At 47.4% G+C, this 16,462-nt stretch overlaps 1 protein-coding gene and 1 long non-coding RNA gene across 3 annotated transcripts in view; both read left to right on the forward strand.

Annotated features, from left to right (window-relative positions):
* The first annotated feature begins 3,711 nt into the window (after positions 1-3,711).
* On the forward strand, positions 3,712-8,462 carry LOC137857658 (uncharacterized). The gene is made up of 2 exons (XR_011097214.1): positions 3,712-4,450; positions 5,346-8,462. It is a non-coding gene; the product is annotated as an uncharacterized lncRNA (long non-coding RNA).
* Positions 8,463-16,186: 7,724 nt separating this feature from the next.
* Positions 16,187-16,462, forward strand: part of NUBPL (NUBP iron-sulfur cluster assembly factor, mitochondrial) — a 93,413-nt gene continuing 93,137 nt past the window's right edge. For both annotated transcript variants that reach the window (XM_068684433.1, XM_068684434.1), the window contains exon 1: positions 16,187-16,345. In XM_068684433.1, coding sequence (XP_068540534.1) covers positions 16,262-16,345 — 84 coding nt within the window. In that variant the 5' untranslated portion in view covers positions 16,187-16,261. The remainder of the gene's footprint in view (positions 16,346-16,462) is intronic.

The raw sequence follows: 16,462 nt of genomic DNA on the forward strand, positions 1-16,462 counted from the left end.
CTCAGTCCTCCAGGGCCCCTCAGTCCTCCAGGGCCCCTCAGTCCTCCAGGGCCCCTCAGTCCTCCAGGGCCCCTCAGTCCTCCAGGGCCCCTCAGTCCTCCAGGGCCCCTCAGTCCTCCAGGGCCCCTCAGTCCTCCAGGGCCCCTCAGTCCTCCAGGCCCCTCAGTCCTCCAGGGCCCCTCAGTTCAGTCCTCCAGGGCCCCTCAGTCCTCCAGGGCCCCTCAGTCCTCCAGGGCCCCTCAGTCCTCCAGGGCCCCTCAGTCCTCCAGGGCCCCTCAGTCCTCCAGGGCCCCTCAGTCCTCCAGGGCCCCTCAGTCCTCCAGGGCCCCTCAGTCCTCCAGGGCCCCTCAGTCCTCCAGGGCCCCTCAGTCCTCCAGGGCCCCTCAGTCCTCCAGGGCCCCTCAGTCCTCCAGGGCCCCTCAGTCCTCCAGGGCCCCTCAGTCCTCCAGGGCCCCTCAGTCCTCCAGGGCCCCTCAGTCCTCCAGGGCCCCTCAGTCCTCCAGGGCCCCTCAGTCCTCCAGGGCCCCTCAGTCCTCCAGGGCCCCTCAGTCCTCCAGGGCCCCTCAGTCCTCCAGGGCCCCTCAGTCCTCCAGGGCCCCTCAGTCCTCCAGGGCCCCTCAGTCCTCCAGGGCCCCTCAGTCCTCCAGGGCCCCTCAGTCCTCCAGGGCCCCTCAGTCCTCCAGGGCCCCTCAGTCCTCCAGGGCCCCTCAGTCCTCCAGGGCCCCTCAGTCCTCCAGGGCCCCTCAGTCCTCCAGGGCCCCTCAGTCCTCCAGGGCCCCTCAGTCCTCCAGGGCCCCTCAGTCCTCCAGGGCCCCTCAGTCCTCCAGGGCCCCTCAGTCCTCCAGGGCCCCTCAGTCCTCCAGGGCCCCTCAGTCCTCCAGGGCCCCTCAGTCCTCCAGGGCCCCTCAGTCCTCCAGGGCCCCTCAGTCCTCCAGGGCCCCTCAGTCCTCCAGGGCCCCTCAGTCCTCCAGGGCCCCTCAGTCCTCCAGGGCCCCTCAGTCCTCCAGGGCCCTCAGTCCTCCAGGGCCCCTCAGTCCTCCAGGGCCCCTCAGTCCTCCAGGGCCCCTCAGTCCTCCAGGGCCCCTCAGTCCTCCAGGGCCCCTCAGTCCTCCAGGGCCCCTCAGTCCTCCAGGGCCCCTCAGTCCTCCAGGGCCCCTCAGTCCTCCAGGGCCCCTCAGTCCTCCAGGGCCCCTCAGTCCTCCAGGGCCCCTCAGTCCTCCAGGGCCCCTCAGTCCTCCAGGGCCCCTCAGTCCTCCAGGGCCCCTCAGTCCTCCAGGGCCCCTCAGTCCTCCAGGGCCCCTCAGTCCTCCAGGGCCCCTCAGTCCTCCAGGGCCCCTCAGTCCTCCAGGGCCCCTCAGTCCTCCAGGGCCCCTCAGTCCTCCAGGGCCCCTCAGTCCTCCAGGGCCCCTCAGTCCTCCAGGGCCCCTCAGTCCTCCAGGGCCCCTCAGTCCTCCAGGGCCCCTCAGTCCTCCAGGGCCCCTCAGTCCTCCAGGGCCCCTCAGTCCTCCAGGGCCCCTCAGTCCTCCAGGGCCCCTCAGTCCTCCAGGGCCCCTCAGTCCTCCAGGGCCCCTCAGTCCTCCAGGGCCCCTCAGTCCTCCAGGGCCCCTCAGTCCTCCAGGGCCCCTCAGTCCTCCAGGGCCCCTCAGTCCTCCAGGGCCCCTCAGTCCTCCAGGGCCCCTCAGTCCTCCAGGGCCCCTCAGTCCTCCAGGGCCCCTCAGTCCTCCAGGGCCCCTCAGTCCTCCAGGGCCCCTCAGTCCTCCAGGGCCCCTCAGTCCTCCAGGGCCCCTCAGTCCTCCAGGGCCCCTCAGTCCTCCAGGGCCCCTCAGTCCTCCAGGGCCCCTCAGTCCTCCAGGGCCCCTCAGTCCTCCAGGGCCCCTCAGTCCTCCAGGGCCCCTCAGTCCTCCAGGGCCCCTCAGTCCTCCAGGGCCCCTCAGTCCTCCAGGGCCCCTCAGTCCTCCAGGGCCCCTCAGTCCTCCAGGGCCCCTCAGTCCTCCAGGGCCCTCAGTCCTCCAGGGCCCCTCAGTCCTCCAGGGCCCCTCAGTCCTCCAGGGCCCCTCAGTCCTCCAGGGCCCCTCAGTCCTCCAGGGCCCCTCAGTCCTCCAGGGCCCCTCAGTCCTCCAGGGCCCCTCAGTCCTCCAGGGCCCCTCAGTCCTCCAGGGCCCCTCAGTCCTCCAGGGCCCCTCAGTCCTCCAGGGCCCCTCAGTCCTCCAGGGCCCCTCAGTCCTCCAGGGCCCCTCAGTCCTCCAGGGCCCCTCAGTCCTCCAGGGCCCCTCAGTCCTCCAGGGCCCCTCAGTCCTCCAGGGCCCCTCAGTCCTCCAGGGCCCCTCAGTCCTCCAGGGCCCCTCAGTCCTCCAGGGCCCCTCAGTCCTCCAGGGCCCCTCAGTCCTCCAGGGCCCCTCAGTCCTCCAGGGCCCCTCAGTCCTCCAGGGCCCCTCAGTCCTCCAGGGCCCCTCAGTCCTCCAGGGCCCCTCAGTCCTCCAGGGCCCCTCAGTCCTCCAGGGCCCCTCAGTCCTCCAGGGCCCCTCAGTCCTCCAGGGCCCCTCAGTCCTCCAGGGCCCCTCAGTCCTCCAGGGCCCCTCAGTCCTCCAGGGCCCCTCAGTCCTCCAGGGCCCCTCAGTCCTCCAGGGCCCCTCAGTCCTCCAGGGCCCCTCAGTCCTCCAGGGCCCCTCAGTCCTCCAGGGCCCCTCAGTCCTCCAGGGCCCCTCAGTCCTCCAGGGCCCCTCAGTCCTCCAGGGCCCCTCAGTCCTCCAGGGCCCCTCAGTCCTCCAGGGCCCCTCAGTCCTCCAGGGCCCCTCAGTCCTCCAGGGCCCCTCAGTCCTCCAGGGCCCCTCAGTCCTCCAGGGCCCCTCAGTCCTCCAGGGCCCCTCAGTCCTCCAGGGCCCCTCAGTCCTCCAGGGCCCCTCAGTCCTCCAGGGCCCCTCAGTCCTCCAGGGCCCCTCAGTCCTCCAGGGCCCCTCAGTCCTCCAGGGCCCCTCAGTCCTCCAGGGCCCCTCAGTCCTCCAGGGCCCCTCAGTCCTCCAGGGCCCCTCAGTCCTCCAGGGCCCCTCAGTCCTCCAGGGCCCCTCAGTCCTCCAGGGCCCCTCAGTCCTCCAGGGCCCCTCAGTCCTCCAGGGCCCCTCAGTCCTCCAGGGCCCCTCAGTCCTCCAGGGCCCCTCAGTCCTCCAGGGCCCCTCAGTCCTCCAGGGCCCCTCAGTCCTCCAGGGCCCCTCAGTCCTCCAGGGCCCCTCAGTCCTCCAGGGCCCCTCAGTCCTCCAGGGCCCCTCAGTCCTCCAGGGCCCCTCAGTCCTCCAGGGCCCCTCAGTCCTCCAGGGCCCCTCAGTCCTCCAGGGCCCCTCAGTCCTCCAGGGCCCCTCAGTCCTCCAGGGCCCCTCAGTCCTCCAGGGCCCCTCAGTCCTCCAGGGCCCCTCAGTCCTCCAGGGCCCCTCAGTCCTCCAGGGCCCCTCAGTCCTCCAGGGCCCCTCAGTCCTCCAGGGCCCCAGACCTGTAGTAGACCCCCACCACCATGTCTCCCATACCAGCCCACCTCTTAATTCTTACCCACAAGCTCTCCACCTGTCCATCACCCTCCCCCAGCTGGAGCTGGGTACACTCTAATTGCTCCCTCACATAAGGAAGGGCAACCCCACCCTGTTGCTTCCCCAGCCTGTCTCTCCTAAAGAGGACGCAGCCTTCCATGATTGGGTTCTAGTCATGTGAGCTGTCCCACCACATCTCAGTGATCGCAACGAGATCGTGGCCCGTGTCCGAACGCAGACCTTGAGCTCATCCTGTTTATTTCCCACGCTCCGTGCACAGGCTTTTTCAGGAAGCAGCAGGTACAGTTACCCCGGGGGGATGCAAGAAGAAGATACTGGACAGGGGATTGGGAACGCTACCTTCTCTGAGGAGCCCTCAGACAATCCTATGGGAGAGCTCAGAAGTTTTTCCCTCTCTTCAACAGTGACAGTGGTGTGAAATGTGTTCGTCTGATCCGTGGCAGTATGGAACAATGCTAGGGCTGCATGTTATGATGAATGTGACCTTCTGTCCTACAGCCCCTTCTATAAGCACAAGTCTAAGAAAAACAGAGTGGTTAATGTACATGTATGTAGTTCTTGTACCTTGCAAAGGAATGTTTTAGCAATTTGTGTCAATAGAGAGCTTGAAGGGAAATGTATTTGTAGGCTTTTACTTGAAGTCTCTGATATCTGGGGGGCTTCAGAATAGCTGCTAACTATTATGACTATTGCATGGGACACTATGCAAGTCTCTGGTATCTGGCCAGGAGACTAAGGAGACGGGGAAAGCTGAAGAACGACTAAAAGACAAAGCTTGCAGGGGATGCTGCACAAGTCTCTTACAGCCAAGCTGGACAAAGGAGAAGGACCAGAGGGAGGAAGACTATGAGCCTTCAGCATGAGAGACCCCCAGAGGGACCACCGGAGACTGTTACGCATGCTCCAGTAGGAGGGTTTGGATTCTGGAAACTAATTATAATAACCCTGTTTTCTTTTTTTTAGAAGCAGTAATGAATATGTGTTAGCCTAGGAGCATAAAAATCAGCTGCTTGATGTAACTGGTGTGCATCTTGGTGGAGCAGAGATTCCCGGCGCACCCAGCGCTGTTTGCTTACCTCTATTCCTTTAATAAATTGTAAACTTTGATTATAGTCCTATTTTGAAGACTGAGCCATTTATAACAGTAGTGAGGACTTCGCCCAGCCCTTCTCTGTCACCTTTAGCTCCCCTCCCTTCCCCTGTCAAACCTAGTTTAAAGCCCTGGTAATCAGCCCAGAGAGCTTGCTCCCCAGCACACTTGTGCCCCACTTGCCCAGTCCTGGTCCCCAGATTTTTGTGCCAGGAACATGATTCCACAGAGCCTTCAAGCCTTTCTGTAGCTTCAAAGATGCTGAAATGGTCCCTGGCTTAAGAAGAACTAGTTCCCCGCCTGGCACTACGAATCGTTGCTTAGGGCTAAAAGCTGAGGCTCTTGTCTGTTACGTGAACAGCCAGGGAGACTCGGCCTCCCTTCTCTGTTGAGTTCGGTGCTGCCTAGCCTTAACATTTTCAGTACTCAGTAGCGTCCCCCAGGCGCTTGTATTTTGAGAGGGATTGCACTCCCCTTACATCATATGGGAATCCCAGTTTTCTGTCTCAAGGGTGAATGGTGTAAGGCACTTGTAAATCATTGCAGGTTGTCGTTGTTGTCCATTGCCATGTAAATTAAGGTCATGCAAGTACCTTCTACTGTTTCTTCTTCCCTTTCATTTGTTGTCTGGTTTCTACCAAATATTAACATATTTGGTGAAATGCCTTAAAACAACACTTCTTTTTAATTAACAACTTTTTTTTTTTTTTTCTCTGTAGGTCTGCCAGTAGCTGACAGAGTAGAAAGGCGTGCTTCTCTCTCTTTTTTGTATAGAGTTAGAGTCAAACCTGATATCCAGCCAAGATGGACAAAGGAGAAGGACAAGGACAAAGCCTGGGAGGAAGACTATGAGCCTTCAGCACGAGAGACCCCCAGAGGGACCACCGGGGACTGATATGCATGTGCCAGTGGGAGGGTTCGGAATCCGGGAACTAATTATAATAACACTGCCTTTTCTAGAAGTAGTAATGAACATGTATTAGCCTAGGAGCAGAAAAAGCTGCCGCCTGATGTAATGTGTGTGCGTGTCGGAGGAGCCCAGACTCCCCGCACACCCAGCGCTCTTTACTTGCCTTTTATTAACCCCATAAATAAATCTCATAAAGCTAAGTTGACTCGGAATTTATAACAGTATGATGAAAAGTGTTGCACTCCAAGTTGGGAAGGGGAGAGGAAAATGCTCATGTATATGTGAGAATTGTACTCAGACAGCTGATTACACCTTTGCATACACCTTTTAAGGGAAAACTTTAAACCCAAGAAGCAACAGGCAGTTTTCTACGTTTCTTGATATGATAACATGATATAGGTATGATATCAAAGGATGATATCATACCTGTAGTCTGCTGCAGGCTGAAAAGTAGCCTGTGCCTCAGGTACCGTTTTATGCCTTTGCTTTTGCTACTACATCCCCCTAAGCCTTCAAAAGAGAAATGAAATCATCCTACCAGAAGAAACACCGTCCACAAGACACTTGAGTTTTTAGGGCCTGAATTCTCACTGAAACCAAAGGCAGGGATCTTACTGACCTGAAGAAAGAGGCTTTAATCTCTCCTGGCTTGTTTACTCCTGAAGGAGCGTGAAAGAGATGCGTGTCCTTGTATGTGAAGAGGAGGTGAAGGAACAGCTAGTGCAAGGAACACACAAATCCATTGCGCCAGACTAATAGATGGCTGGCTCTGAGCTGGGAGACTGCAACAGAAACACAGAACTATCTAGGTTGGAAGAGACCTCCAAGATCATCGAGTCCAACCTCTGACCTAACACTAACCAGCCCTCCACTAAACCATATCACTGAGCTCTACATCTAAATGTCTTTTAAAGACACCCAGGGATGGTGACTCCACCACTTCCCTGAGCAGCCTGTTCCCATGTCTAACAACCCTTTCGGTAAAGAAGTTCTTCATAATATCTAACCTAAACCTACCCTGGTGCAACTTTAGCCCATTCTCCCTCATCCTGTCACCAGGCATGTGGGAGAACAGACCAACCCCCACCTCGCTACAGCCTCCTTTAAGGAACCTGTAGAGAGCAATAAGGTCGCCCCTGAGTCTCCTTTTCTCCAGGCTGAAATTATGCTGGATACCATCCTGGATACCATCCTCTAGCTGTGCCATATGAAGGAATTAAAATCTGTTCCCTTGCAAGATGCTGCTATGTTACCTCTCTTCACCTCATAAATGCTTTTGCAATAGCAATTACTACTAGAGAGGTGCATTTGAATACCATAATACCAAAAATAATACAATTTCTTTCATTTTCAGTGAGAGTTTGGTGGTAGTTTGAGGACATTCCTATGGACAAAAATAAATGAACATCTTTTAGGAGCTGGAACTTTAATTTTGCATATTGTCAATGGATGCCATATATAAAATTACCAGAGTATTGGCATAAAACCTTATGTTATTATTAAAAAAAAAAATGGGTGAATTGAGACATGGCTCTTTTTACTCCTTTGACAAACACTGTGAAAGGTGATTTATTATTCTCTATATACCTGAAGGACTCCTTGCCTCCAGTTACTGTTGAGTGTGCTGGCATAATCAGGCTGTATGTCTTTTTTTTTTTTTTTTTTGCATTCATATGTATGACATTCAAATAAAACTCTTACCACAGCTTCAGGCCAAAAGCTTTTTCTCCTTGAGCCACAGCTCCTATCATTTTTTCTCCTCAGGCATACTGATCCTTAGCTAGTCAGGAAAGCATGCACACAAATGATAGGTCATTAGGAAATTCTCTGAATAACAAACCTCTGAAGTCATCCCAAGTGGTATTTGCCATGCATCATGATAAAAACTGGGAAGTCTGAGGAGGCACTAATTATATGCTTGGTCTGTCATTTATCAGTCGCTGAAGCTGTTGTTTCCAGAACACAACAACCTCTTTTTCAGCATCATTCAACAAGATTGCCAAAGCTCAGTAAGCCAAGCAAGGCTGACAAATTTCAGCATTTAATTCTCTTCAGTGGAAAATCATTGCATTACAAAACAGGTATCTCTTTTTGCCATAACACGGCATCACATGGAGATACAGTAATGTTGGTCTACAGACTTGTATTAAAATTGTATTTTGGAAACTCATTCCATTAAAAGAGAACAAAAGGCAGGTGTAGTAACTGTACAACTTTCATCTACAATCAGCCTTTAATTTTTAATGATTTGTCTCAGTTAATGCAATACTGTATATAATTCTTTCATGATTTTAACCAACATAAGTAGCAGGTGATCTTGTTTCCCCTCAGGTCTTGTGGAAAAATAAAAGGAGATAAATAATAGAAGACTGTAAATTCTAATGAATATTCATTGAGTCAAATAAGATAATAGACCATGTGTCAAGAAATAATGTGGCTTCCTGCTATGAATTCCAGTGTGGCTTAACATATTTCAAAGACCTTCCAGTGTCAAGAATTGTTTTTTAATATTTAATTTTCACACTTCCTTAAAGCTTAGATTTTTCAATGCATGTTTCTGAACTCATTGGGGGTGAGATGATTTCTTTACTATTTGATACCTCAGAAGCACTGCAATGATGAAAAAGATTCATTTTTCATATAATCTTTGATTTTTTTTAAGCTGCCAAAGGGTCCCACTTTCTTTCTTTTACAATGGATGCTAAATAGCTGCTACAGAGTGAAAGGAAAACACTTTATCTTCAATATTTGATGTTTTAACAGGATGGAAAAAATGGTATTTGGTATATTTTTTTTTCTAAAAGAGCTTTTAATTTCACAGATAATTTTTGGAACTGCTGGAGGCTTATATGTATATGAATAACAGGGTAAAACAATTACTCTGTAACTTGGGATATTTTAATATCAATTAAAGATATTTAATCTTTACCTGGATACTCTGTTGCCTGTAGGGCAAAAAATAATCGTTTCTTCATAGTGACAATCTGAGTGAGATTCATGTCCAGATTAAATCAACTTCATTTTGGTGCTCACAAATAAATTGTAGTGCAAATATGCGGTGTTTTAGCTCCTGTCACAGAAAAAGCATCTAATTCACTCTGAGGCTTAGAGGAGGACTCAGCTCACGTTCAGGTAAATCTCTAGGCTACATCTAGAAGTTCATCAATAGCAGGAAATATTCTCAGACACTGTGAGTCATCTTTGCTTTTCCTGTCACACTTTTGGCCAGGGTTAACTCACTGCTGGAAAATTTCTGCTCCCAATTTAGCAATTAAGGTTGGCCAGAGCCCATCTTCAAGAGGCCGGTTGCATGATGCCATGCTGCTTTGGACAGTGGGATAATTTTTATAAGATGAACATGGGGTTTCTGTGCTGGCTGGCATCGGTGGCAGAGAACAATCCCAGGCACATTTAATTTAGCACTGTAGATGTAGCTATGGTAATCAGTCAGCTGAAAAGTTCTCTAAATACCATCAACTACATAAGTAGTTGCCTATGCTTAGACAACTATTTCAATTGTCTTCATACCTGTCTTTACAAGTCTTAAACTGAATCTCTCCGTCAGTGATTTCAGTAGTTTGGTGTGAGTGGCAGTATGTCTGGGAGCTCAGAGCTGAAAGCATTTTTACCCCCATGTGGGGATGTGTAAGGGTGCAGAAGTAGAGGGCACAAGTTGCTGAGCCAGGACTGTATCAGCTTTTAAACTGTGTGTGGAATGGATCACTGGCAATACCTCCCCATGCAATCTGCCTGTTCTATACAGCACTGCTGGTACCAGGGAGACAATTTTGAGGCGCTGATATTTGACATGTTGAGAGGTAGTAGTAACTGAGGGTCAGAATGGAGCGTGAGGGATATTTGACACTTTTTTTCCATGAAGTCAGAGCATCTTTGATACAGTTGTTTGGTATTTCTGACGTGTTTTGTCTATTATGCTTTATCAGTCCTGTCTGTCCAAAATAAGCATGCAGCATGAATCAGAGGAGCCCTTTGGGGAAGGGATTATGTTTCCCAAGCCATTTGAAATGCACAGGTACCTGATTTTGTCTTAATTCTGACTGGCCTTTGGATACTGTCAGAGCACCAGCATGAAGTAATGGGAAAAATACCAAGGAGAGAGAAAGTGACTTATTATAAAAAAGTAATAAAAATCCATATTACATTCTGTTTACTTTGTAAAGCTTTATTTAACTTTTGTCATAAAAAACATGCTGTGCTTTTTGGCAACAATAGCAAAGTTTGAGTTACACAGAGCAGACTGTCAAAAATTGTATTGCTCCCCTTCAAGTACAAGCATCTGAAGAGTGAAATACAATTGCTTGTCAGTACATGGCAACATTACAGGAGCTGAAAGGTAAATAAAACAAAATCTGGCTGAGGCCATAGATAAGGTCTAGGCTGACAGAACTTACTACTTTCACTTGGAGTTTGGGCTTTCTCAGCAATAGCACCGCATGACATGGCTTTGCTTCATCTCCCTGATGCATTTTGTCCTTCACTGCCTGTGTGGGGATGAAACTAATCTTCCCTTAGGGGGAGCAGAGCAAAAAGCCTTGAGTAGCAGTCCTGAAGGTCTGAGAAATCCAACGAGTTTTGTGTGGAACTGAGAAGTTACTGAATGGGCCAGAAGTTCAAGCACTGGAGCAATTGTATATGGATAGTTGGAGCTGTCCTGATGATGAAAATATCTCAAGCCATTTTGCTCTGAGTTGGTCTTGCAGGGTGGTAGCAAATGCAAAACTGCCTTATCGCTACTGGTATAGGCATGTGTTCATTGGGGTATCACCTGAAACTAGTTTGGCTGCTTCCCTCACCACTATTAAGAATTCAGTTTCAAGAATAGATGGATTAATATCCATTTCTTTTTCTCTCATTCTCTCTAGAATATAGTGCCGAGCCCTCTTATATAAACATTTTTATACCTGTACGTTTGCGTATGTGTGTTGTTAGCCATTACAGAACCTTTCAAAGTTTGTTGGTTAGTTTTATAATAGGATTTTAGTTCCCTTAATAATCACAGCAGCCTTTATCTTCGCTATTCTACTCCTGGTCTAAATTCATCTTCAATATGGGAGATCAGAAGTAGGTATACAGGATTTCAGATGGAATTTCACCATGTCTAGTTCAACTGAATCAACAGCATCCTGTCTGTAGGAGAAACAATATTTCTTCAATGTTCTTCAATACAAGAGCAAAGAGGAAAGATGTTCTGTTCCGAAAGGTCAGATTGCATAATGTAATTCAAAAGATACTATTAGAGGATATTGCCTGATACATTTTGAAAGCAATGCAGATAAATGAAGTCTAAGTACTGCAATGGACAGAATGTTAAATGTGTGAAAGGGACAGTGATAGCATCTGTAATAACAGACATTTTAGTGGTCTGCATGTTCTATCATTGGATCCATATATAGGTATTACGGGACATTAAAAAGTAAAATGTTTAGTTTAATATCTAGTAAAACTTCTGATAATTAGCACTAGAAAACTATCATGCAGAATAAATGTGAATATGTACCTAATTAAAGTGCCTAAGTAAGAAAAATACAATTATACAACTGACCTTGCTATCCTTTAAATGCCAGTTATCCATGGCTACGGGTATGACCATGACTCAGTAGGTGACAGAGCAAAACAGAGATCAGGCAGAACAGCTGAAGCCAACGAAACCTCCTTTCTCTAATGGCTTTCATAAGTTCTAAGTGTGAGCTAATATGCCAAGCACTGAATTCAATAATCACTTAGTGTCAAAACAATTTTGTATTTTCTATCAATAGTTCCTCTATTTCCTGTAATACTGTTATATTTCCTCATTCCAAAGCTTGATTAAATTGGTATTTTAAAGGGTACAGTGCAGTCCTTTAGTGGCAGTAATTAGAAGAATATAAATTAAATTTATTTCTGTGAGAGTTGATTTTTAGACCTTACTTTCAAGATCCATAGGCCAGGAGCTTTCGTGATTGATTCACTAGAAAATTGTCTATGTCTGAGTCCATTACAACGAGAGACCTACTTACTTTGTTGTAGGAAACTGAACCAAGTCCCTCTTCTCCTTATGCCCTGGGAGCTGGGATGGAAAAGAAATAAAAAATATATTTTGTGAACTGAGAGGAACTTGCTTCTTGTAAATGTTAAACTGCAAAGGTGCTTTGGTTTAGGCTGTATTTTCCTTGGTCTAAGCTTGCTATATGGGAGAAAATAGGCAAGTTATGCCTATCTTAACTGTCTATGCAAGGAATGTCAGCTCTGTTCTGCCTAAAGAAACCTGCTGTTTGGCATTAGATGTTAGTGTAATTAAAAATCTGAGGAACTATCTTTTATTTATTTTTTTTATTTTTTATTTTTTACTTTTTAATTTTAAATTATAGATAAATAATAGTAGCACTTGAGCACAGAAGATTAGAGATCAGGAACTTTAGATTATATTCAGGGACCTGCCTCTGGCTGAATGCAAAACCATGAAGAAGAATTGCTTTCCTTCGTGGTTGTGGATTAATGAGAGAAACAGGCATTCCAAGGATCAGCTGCTCTGCTTTCACAGCTGTGGAGTGCCTCGTATTTTTACATGTAGTGCTTCAAAACCATGTAAAAAACATTCTTGGAGCACATTTATTTTCAGCTGAGATTGGCCTCTGTACACTGAAACAATCTGGAACAGGCTGCTACTGGCATAATTGTGTAACTGGTCTATATACACCCAAAGTACATTGGTATCCTTTTGAAACGTCTTGCACTGCTATGTACTGGGAATGATGAGATAAGTATTTAATGGCCACAGAGCAAAACTGAATTGGTTTGGAACATGAGCCAGATTTTAAAATTAATTAGTAAATACAAAACCCACTACAAGTTGATGTAATTTCTCAAATAGCCTCATTGTTCAAATTGGATTAATTTGCTCTACAAAACTAATTTAAGCTCTGTGTTCTGATGTTAACAGAAATACTTCCTGTAAAACACAAGTTTATGATTGAGAAAATGGATGAAGAGCAGAATTAAAATGATTTCAGAAACTGAAATTGTGCCTGAATGCCATTAAGACTCAGTGAGAGCAGAGGTGTCAGGTGGTTTACTGAAACTTGAGGGTAGTGAACACTTTAACTCTATTTGCGTATGATGTCTTATACAAAAGGACTCCTTCTATCACTTCAACTGCAATTTATTGGCACTACTGAAAAAAAGGAAGGAAAGGAAGGAAGGAAGGCAAGGGAGGACAAAGAAGAAAGAAAGGGTGGAAAGGGGAAGGGAAGAGGGAAGGGAAGGGAAGGGAAGGGAAGGGAAGGGAAGGGAAGGGAAGGGAAGGGAAGGGAAGGGAAGGGAAGGGAAGGGAAGGGAAGGGAAGGGAAGGGAAGGGAAGGGAAGGGAAGGGAAGGGAAGGGAAGGGAAGGGAAGGGAAGGGAAGGGAAGGGAAGGGGCAAAGTGTCAGCTTTCCTTCAATGTTTGTAAAACATGGCAAAGAACAGGAAAACCTTTTGAAGAAAAAGTCATCAAAGCCTTTGTTTTCCTCTTTAAGTATGGAAATATCATTCATTTGAGATAGTTACATTCATGCAAGGAGTATATATACCTAAGAAAAATTATGTGCTTTTGTTACTGAAGGGTGTATTCAACATATCTCTTAATTTTCTGCACTGCTTGCTCAAGGCTGGAAAAATTGCTGTAACATCAGCCGTACTTCCACTGCAATGTGGCTGTTACTATAGTGCACAATATTAACCTGAAGAACTTGATGAATGACTTCAGAAAAATGTAGCTATAATTTAAATAAGGTTTTCATCTCCTCTTGACTGTGAAGGACTGCACTGATTACGACGTCCAAAAGTAATACACAAACTAAATTGGGCTCAATTGTGACAGACTTTCTTCCTCATTTTGCAAAACAGGACTAAAGCAGAGAACTTAATTTCTTTTTCAGTTAAAAGTTTGGCAAAGCTTTCATATACAATCAAACTAGTTTTGTGGTCTTATATTTACTAGAAATATTAATGCACATGATAAAGAAAAATAATAAACTCTTACTGTTTCTTCTATGATTTCATTGTGCTTGTCAGTATGTTGCAGTATTACTATATATTATGAACAAAACATTGCTTCTTAAATAAGGTACTATCCCATATATTACCACAGGTAAACCTCACTTTTTTTACACAGATATTTGAAATCAGAATCTGTTTAAATCCCTTGGGTGAAATTAACTTTGCAGGGAGTGAGCGTAACTGTATCCTTGTCAGTTGCAGGCCCTGATACTGAAGCCTGTCAGGAAGAAGATGGAAAAAGCAAAATTCTAATGAAAAAAGTAGGGGAAATAGCATGAGAGACAAGGACTCTCCTCAAACATACCAAGCCAACACTGGATGAGGTCATGTGGTTTGGTATCAAGTAAATTAGGAAAAAGTAAATTAGCAAAAAAGTTTCTTTAACTTGCATGAGGAGCAGAGCAAAGATCAAGGAAGGAACTCACATTGGTAGTTGTTTCATCTTTTTTTTTTAATTTTTTTCTTTTAAAGCTTGCCTGTTGTCATCACCCCACAGGGGAATGATAGAGTCTGAGAATGACGCAAGGGCAGCTGTAGCTTGAAATGGTTACTTATGCTTACTTAAGGAACAGAATATCAATTTGCATAAAAAAATAAATACTGTGTTTTTCATTTTGTTGAACTATTGAAAAATCCAATATAGAATTTTGGAAAAATACATAGATTGTTTGTAGTTTCCATAAAGACTCATGTCTGGCAGTAAGATCTTTGTTAATTTTTGGTTGCATCTTCCTGGACTCATATTTTAGCACTGTATGTGAACTGTAATGGATGATGTCACACAAGCACCATTACTTTCAAGTGTTAAAATTTAAATAGAAAGCCCAAAGCAATTATGGTATTTTGGAGATACCTTCTTTATTTCAGAGCAAATTTAATCTCTTTCTCATAGCCATTTCTTCATTACGTATTCAAGATAACATGCTGCCATATTAGCTCCTGTATTATTGCTAAAGCAGTGCTAAAAGAAAAGCAAGATATTGAAAAACGTTCTTTCTTAGGTGGCAGTTTGGAAAACTCTTTCAGCATACTTTTCTAAAAATCAATTTTATTTTGTGTTCGATCAGAGTTTTCAAAAGGAAAAAGGAAAAAAAAAAGTGAGGATTGATGCAGTTGGTGTTAGAGTTATTCTCAGAACCAAAGAATATACTATGGATTTTTTGCCTTTATTGTTTGTTTGTTTGTTTGTTTTGTTTTTCCTTAGTACAGACTTTGTAAGGATGGATAGGTAAACTGTATGCCTACCAGTGATCCTGCATTGATGATTTCATTTCTGCGGCACACGTAGTATTTTGCACTTTAACACTGCCTCTAACCACCCAAGGTAGGAAAAATAACTATGGATATTTCTTGCATGGAACAAGGTAATGTGGTTTCCCAGGGCAGTGAAGAAAAGGCCCTTGAGGTAGATCTTTAATATAGTTTCAAAATTAAGTGGCTCATTGGTTTTCAGTATCCTTTTGCATTTTGATTTGGCACTAAGGTGAATTATTGGGAAACAATTTGACCTCTTCAAGTATGTGTGCTAGCTAAGTAAAATATGCTCAAATGGTTACAGCAAAAATTAAAGGCTGAATGAGAAGCACTTAAAGGATAGCAAAAATTGTGTTTTTATCATTGTAATTTTTCTCTGGCTGCTGAGCACTGGAAGAATCCTTTGAAAATGGTGGCTTTTAGCAAAATGCCTGATTAGTGCTTTTAATAATACAAGCCAAAAATAATATTAAATGAATGATGAATATTCTGCCCGGTATGAACGGGAGGCGGTGTTTCTTATAATAACATTTTAACCTGATGCAAGATCCCCTGATCTGTTACATGGTACAACAGATACCAACATCTACACTGTATTTTACCTTTGAGAACTAATGGCCTGAAACTGACAAGGTTGGAATTACTTCTGTACTACCACCTAGATAATAAGGACGATTCATGGAATCGTTGAGAACAAACTGCATCAAACCCATCGCGTTGCCTTCTACAACATGGTTCCGAGCCTTGATGACAGGAGAGAAGCAGCTGATGCAGCTCATCTTAAAGCTTTAAATGAATCTCCCGTGATGGAAGGAACAGAAATGTAGTTTTGGTGAAAGCTGGAGGATAGGTGTGTGCTGGTTGGAAAACTAAAACCCTAAGGAGAACAATTAGCAGTGCTTCTGAATTAGTACTAGAAGACAAGTAAGTGGTACCGGTCCTGGCTACATGTCTATTTGTTCTTTTAACTAATGACACAAATGCTTAGCTGGAACATAGTTATTGTATTTGATGATGATGGAAACCATGGAGGGACCAAGAGGTCTTGGCCAGCCACTTTGGAGATGAAGATCGGACTTGGAAAAACTACTGACAAACCGTAGAAACGCCGTAGGTGTAAAAAGAAAAAAACAAACCAAATCCTCCCCCAAAAACCCCAACCCCTGCGTGGCGGCCGCAGCAGCCAGCCGGGGCTCCCCAGCTCGGCCCAGCCAGGCCGAGGCGATTTTTTCTTCCGTGTCGTTTGTAACCACGGCGGGCTGGCAGCGGGGACCGGCCGGGACCCCCTAAAGGGCTCATCCCGTCCCGGGAGGGCTGTGAGGATGCCTCTGTGGGGAGGCGGCCATGCCGGGCCGTGCCGGGCGCTGGGGGCGGGCCGAGGCGCGGCGCGGCGGCGCCATCTCAGCGCGCCCGGCGGGGAGGCGGCAGCAGCCCCATGGCCGCTGCCTGGTGCCGGGCGCTGCGCGCTGCCCGCGTCCCCTGCCGCGGGGCTTGCGCCGCTTCGTCCTCCGGCTCCGCGGTGAGTGCAGCGGGAGCTCCACGCCCAGCGGCCCAGCCTGGGCAGCGGGCCCGCCTGCCTCCGGGGCGCCTCTGGGGCTCGGAGAGCCCCGCCACGCTGCCCGGCACGCTGGGGAGT

The sequence above is a fragment of the Anas acuta genome, chromosome 5 (genome assembly GCF_963932015.1).
Source record: "Anas acuta chromosome 5, bAnaAcu1.1, whole genome shotgun sequence".
Taxonomy (NCBI): Eukaryota; Metazoa; Chordata; class Aves; order Anseriformes; family Anatidae; genus Anas; species Anas acuta.